Genomic DNA, 6,258 nt, shown 5'->3' on the forward strand with positions numbered 1-6,258 from the left:
AGGAACAACAAAATAATGAATTCAAAGAAAGAGAGGATGGAGAAAATAGGAGGAAGTCAACAACAAAATAATTCAAGAAAACTTTATAGAACAGAAAGACATGCATTTCTGGTACCTAACAAAATGGGTGAAAACAGAGGAAGGAATACCTTTGTGAAAGATCATAACACTGGGGACAAAGAGAAGATTCTACAAGTTTCCAGAGAGGAAAAATCAAGTCCCATACAAAGGAACAGAATGGCTTTGGACTTCTCCACAGCAACACTGGATGCTAGAAGATCACAATGCAATGTTTTCAAAATGCTGGTGGAATCCAACCAATAATTCTATACTCAACCAAACGTTCAGGCAAGTAAATGTGAAGGTAGAGCACTAACATTTTTAGACATGCCCAATATCTTAGGCATAAATAAAAAAATATTTATTTCTTATGCACGCTCAAGAAACTACAGGAAACTGTGCTCCACTAAAACAGGAGAGTAAGCTGGACATCTTCCTTTAGGATACAAATGTATAATCACACATCCCTGCTCCTCCCCCAATCCTCTTTCACCCATATTCCTGATCTCATTAGCATGGCATCAGCACCAATGAGGAGCCCAAGCTGGGAACCTATCATCCATCACTCTCTCATTTCTCAAAACTAATGACAAAGTCTTGATGACTTTACCTCCTAAATATTTCTCAATTCTGTCCCTCATGCTGTGGCCTTCCTTTAGGTCTATAACATAATAACCACCCAACCAGTTTCCCTATGCCCAGACTTGGGCTCCTTCAGATCCATTCTCCACAATGTGTCCCAACCATGTGCCTAAAATGCAAACCAGATCATATCACTCTTTACTTTAAAAAGCTTCTTGAATTCTGGCCAGCAGACAAGATAAATATATGGCAGTTTGACTGCCACTCTCCCCACCTCCCTCCCCACCTCCATGGTAGAGACCATATAGAATCCATCATGGTACTCTCCTGCAGAGCCTAAGCTCAGCCTCACAACTTTTTCAACATAGCTCATAGGCATCCACCATGAGATAAAATAATAATTAATAATAATAATAATAATAATAATAATAAATTGCAACTCCTGGTCAGTAAGAAAGGCCAGGAATTTTAGCAAGGCACAGAGGCCCTTCCAGACTTTACTCCTGGGCTCTGCAGGGAACTGCCCACTCCCATGTTCCACACCTTCTATCAAGCTCACGCTGTCCTATCTGTAGTGCTTCTTCACCTGGCTCATCACCTGGCCGGTTCAGGCCACTCCAGGGCCCTTCTCTCCCTAAGTGCAGTCTTTCCCCTGTGCTCTCTTATAACATGCTGTTCCCTAATCACATTGCATTCAAATTCTGTTTACAAGTCTCCCTCACTAGACTGAACTTATTACAGGACAAAGGCCTTGACTTACTATCTCTGTATTTCTAGCACCTACTCCAAAGTGGGAGTCCAATAAACACTAGTTGAAATTAAATGAACACAAATGAAACAGGGCAGTAGGGGCGAAACAGACAAGAAAGTAAAAGGCCCTATGGGGTGGGGGTAAAACTGTCATATTTTGCGTCCTTCCCAAAAGGCTTGCTCTGCTTATTGCTGCTCTTTCTGTTATCCCCATAATGAGAAATGACAGCTGCTTTTGATGGTGTTCCTTTAGTGTTCGGGGCTGCAATGGTATGTTACTCATGTTTTGTATCTGCCGCTCCTAGACTGCAAGCCCTTTGAGGGGAGGGGCTGTGTCTTTCTTTATGCACTTCACTCCTCTGGGCGACAAATACCGGCGTGCAGTGAGCAAGGGCGGGATGGGGGCCCCATCACGGGAGGAAGGCCTGGGCTCCGCGCCCCCGGCCCGCCCCGCCTCCTTTCTCCCTCCAGACCCCTCCTCACGCCGGCCGCTTCCCGCCTTGCGGGCGGCGGAAGTCGCCGGCTGCTCTTCCCTGCCCACGTGGAGCCTTTTCCGGTGCGCCCGCCCCCTCCGCCTCTCCGATTAGGACCTGGCCCTCACCTCAGGATTCCCAATGTGCCTCCGGACAGACATATTTGCGCCAACCGACCACGTTCAAGGTTCTAGCCTCACCGGTTGCCTCTAACCCTATCTTCCTACCCCTACAATCTCCGCTCAGCCGCCTCCCTATAAACTCTTCTCCGATTGGCTGGCCTTTCCCGGCCAGCCAATGGAGGCCCCGTTTACTACCTCTTTGCAGGGTCGAGGTAGAAGGAGCCGCTACTCCAATGGTTGCCAAGGGCAACGCGGGACGCCGGCTGCCAAGGCCTTTTGTGCTCTGGGCTGGGCCTCACGGGCTAGAGCGGTAGCGCGGGAAGAGGGGCGCGGGGGAGGGGCAGGCTGGCGCCTGCATGGGGGCGACTGCGCAGATGCGGGCGGGGCTGGGGGGTGAGGAGAAGGGGAGCAAGGGCTCGAAAGTGGGAGGGAGATGGTGGTGGTGGTCGTGGTGGTGGTGGTAAGGGAAACAAGCGTTCTAGCAAATGTGGAAGCACAAATACGGTTTAGGACACACACACCAATCCCCCCCCCCCCCCTTAACGCCATTTCAAACATCTGGACTACTTCCACTATAGGGAACAGATAAGGGACAGGATTGTTCAGCAGGGGTGGAAATCTGTAGCTTATTATTTTCAGGTTAAGTTAATATGCAAATTATGCAAAATATCGTGTAAATACAGTAATTAGTGTTGCTTTAAAAGCTTTTAGCTCGATAGAGAACGGCAGCATTAATTGCAAAGTACACACACCATTCTGTGATTCATGATTCATTTAACAAATATTTAATAAGCACCTTATGAGAAAAGCTGCAGAAGGTTTTGTGGAGGATGGGAGGATGACTAAAACCCAATCCCGTTGTCATGGAAACCATTGTGACTCCTGCCATCAGCCACCACCTGTTCTTATTCCAGATCTGAAAATTAAGTCCTAGCACCTTTATAAAATAATCACACACAGTTTGACTTGGCTCCACAATGTCCCACCAAATCCATCAAAATTATTGTTTCCTTTTACATGGGAGGAACAACACAGTAACTCTTTGTTCTTTGCTCTAAGTTGTTTTTTCAGGGACGGAGAAATGTTACTCTGAACTGTTCATATTCCTGGCTCTCTGTGAATAACAGCATCCATGTGAGCTATTTTAGGGTCTGTGTAGATGACCCATTCAACAATATGGCCTCACATGCCCTGTCTTCTCAGACGCTTCAGCATGCCACTCTTAGGGCCACACCTTTAATCCTGTTGTCACAGGTGGGTGACCCTAGGACAGGGGTGGGCAAACTTTTTGACTCGAGGGCCACAATGGGTTCTTAAACTGGACCGGAGGGCTGGAACAAAAGCATGGATGGAGTGTTTGTGTGAACTAATATAAATTCAAAGTAAACATCATTACATAAAAGGGTACGGTCTTTTTTTTTTTTATTATTTCAATAGTTTTATTCATTTCAAACTGTGCTCTGATACTGTGCTCTCCAGGGGCGTGTCTCCCTACATCACCACGATAATGTGTCTGCGCATTCCCAGGGTGATGTTGGGGGACGCATCCGCGGGCATTACAAGGAGCCTCTGGAAGATTGAGAAGTTGTTCCTTCTACTGAATGGGCGGATATAAATTTCTCAGAAGAAGGAGCTGCGGCCGTGTTTCCCGACGTTGCCATGTTAACACTGCTGCTGGTGAAGGAGCGGAGGGGAGAGCAAGAGAACCCTCCGCTCTTTCGGCTCCGCGGGCCGGATAGAACAGCCGAACGGGCCGGATCCGGCCCGCGGGCCGTAGTTTGCCCACGGCTGCCCTAGGAGCTTACACTGCCTATAGCTGTCTCTTGCCTTTTCAAGCTTCTTATTGAGTTTTGTCTGAACTTCTCTAGTGTTCTACAGTCCTTCAACCTCTCTAAAATCCCAGTTCCTCACCCCTTCACTAGAATAAGGAAGAGTTCAAGGGTTACAAAAAATGGGAAGGGGAGCCGTGGGGAGGATATTTATTTAGAACCTTTTGCATAGTAAGTAGTCACTTGTGGACACATTACTAAGAATGTATGCTTATCCTTATCCAGTGCACTGTAAGGATAGGATAGAATAAACAGGAGAAGGGAAAGAAGAGAGGAAGATAATAAGGAACAAAACTAAGAGGTGGTGAGAAGGAGCAGAAAAGAAATTTAAAGACATTTGTTGGTAAAATTATTGTATACATGAGAAGAGGTAAGGGATGCAAGGAATGGGATGGCTGTAATTTTTTCTAACTTGAAGGATTGAATAGATGAGTGATAATTCATTAATCAAGTACAAGAAAAATTGAATATACATGGAGATTATAGAAATGTGGGTTCTTGGGCCCAACTGTCAGAGATGCCGACTCTGTGTGTCTGCAGTGGGGTTTAGGAATCTGTAATTTAATTCATGTCCCCTCTCTCTCACTCCTTGGTTCTGATGCATAGAGTCCAAGAGCCATACCTTGAGAGAGACTGTGCTTTAGAAAAACCTCCAATTTCTTTTACATTTTGCCTTGAAATCCTTGGAAAGCTTAAAGCTATAAATAAAAAGGCTTTTAGCTTCATGAGTTTCTTTTTAGGATTCCCTTTGGATTTGCTACAGCAAAATTGCATCAAAATTAAAGCAAGTTGCTTACCCCAAATATAAAAAAACAGTAAATGGCACAAAAAGATGATTCATAGAAGAAAAACTTTCGATAAACACGTGAAAGAAAGACAAAACCAAACAGCTAGATCCCATTTTTCAACTAACAAACAGACAAAGATTTTTTGTTTTCTCTCTTTTTTTAATGATAATGCTCAGTGCCATGCTCATACATTGTTAATGTGAGTAAATAGAAGTGAGACCATTTTGAAAAGTAATTTGAAAGTGAGTATGGGGAAGTTCTCAAATCTTAATAGTCTGAGGATTCCTCCTAAGGAAATAATCAGAGAGATGCACAAAGATTACAGCCACAGATATTTACTGGAATTGTATTTAAAAGGTTAAAAAATGGAAATAACCTAATTGATCATCAGTTAAAAAGGATTAAAATAAATGGTGGCACATCCATAAAATGTAATATTATGGAATAATATTTAAAAGTATGTTTTAAGGAATAATTAAGGCAATGGAGAATTGTTCCTGATGGAGTAAATGGAAAGATCTGGAAACAATTTTTAATTTAATAAAACCTGATTTGTTGGGGGGGGGGAGGAGTACCCACAAAAATATTGTTTCAAAAATATTTAAAATGTAAATTGTCTCTGGATTATGGATATTTATTGTATTTTTTACACTTTTGTGTATTTTGCAGATTTTCTTAAGTGACTATGAGTTATTTTATACCGTAACAAAACATCCACCCCCTAAGAAACCAAAAACCTCATTCTTATTTCAGTCTGAAAATTTCCTATGACATTTGTCTGGGCCCATTTAGACCTGAGCTGAATTCTGTGTAATTCCACTATTTGAAGTGCAGTTCGCTCCTTCTTGGCAGTAAAAGACTCTTCAAGCACTTGAGTAAGATCCTTGCAATCAGAGTTGTAATTGCTAAGAGGTTCGAGCTTTGTTTGTAAGAGAAGTTCTGATTCTTTTCTTTAAAAGTTCCTACTTCCACTGATTAATCTCATTTTTCATGAAGTTAGAAGTGCTCTTGTGAACTTCCATTTGCGTGACGTCTTCTTTTTAACCCTGTATGTGTTCAAAAGCTTTTAGTTTCTGCAGAGTTGGTGGGAGTCCCAGTTAGGTAAGTGTGGCTGGTTTAAGGATAGTTAGTGTTTTAGACTACTGTGATTGGTCAGTGAACGTTTGCATGTCAAGCAGTCTGCCCTCTTCTGAGCCTAAAAACCTTTGGACCCTCTTCATCCTGAATCCATCTTTTTCTCCATCGCACACCATCCAATTAGCTCCTCCTCCCCTCACGCTCAGCTCAGCCTCCTCTCAGACCTGTCTCAAGATGTTGCTTCTCAAATATGGGCCTTGGCTCCCTTCCTTGGCTTCATTTACCTTCATTTCCTAAATGACACACACTCAGATGCTTAAGAAAACAATTCTGACCAATTCAGTCCAGTCCTGGTGTCCTTCCTCTGCACCCCAGAAATGGAATAGCAGCTGAGGCAGTGAACCCACAGATCCACAGGCTCCGCCCTGTGATAAAGCCCCGTGGTTCTGGTAACAATTTGGTGTCAGTCTACCTAGGAGTTGAATGTGTCAAGGGAGGAGCACACTAACCTCCAGCCTCAGCAGGAGGCCTGACCTTCTTCTGCCTCCCGCTTGGCTAGAGTTGAAGTACATGGCCT

General features: G+C 43.9%; 1 protein-coding gene across 1 annotated transcript in view; it reads right to left on the reverse strand.

Annotated features, from left to right (window-relative positions):
• Positions 1–2,118, reverse strand: part of CEP41 (centrosomal protein 41) — a 37,834-nt gene extending 35,716 nt beyond the window's left edge. The window contains exon 1 of the mRNA XM_080664075.1: positions 1,994–2,118. Within this exon, the coding sequence (XP_080520201.1) occupies positions 1,994–2,026 (33 nt within the window). The 5' untranslated portion in view covers positions 2,027–2,118. The remainder of the gene's footprint in view (positions 1–1,993) is intronic.
• Between the last annotated feature and the right edge of the window lie 4,140 nt (positions 2,119–6,258).

This window comes from Plecotus auritus (assembly GCF_963455305.1).
Source record: "Plecotus auritus genome assembly, chromosome: 4".
Taxonomy (NCBI): Eukaryota; Metazoa; Chordata; class Mammalia; order Chiroptera; family Vespertilionidae; genus Plecotus; species Plecotus auritus.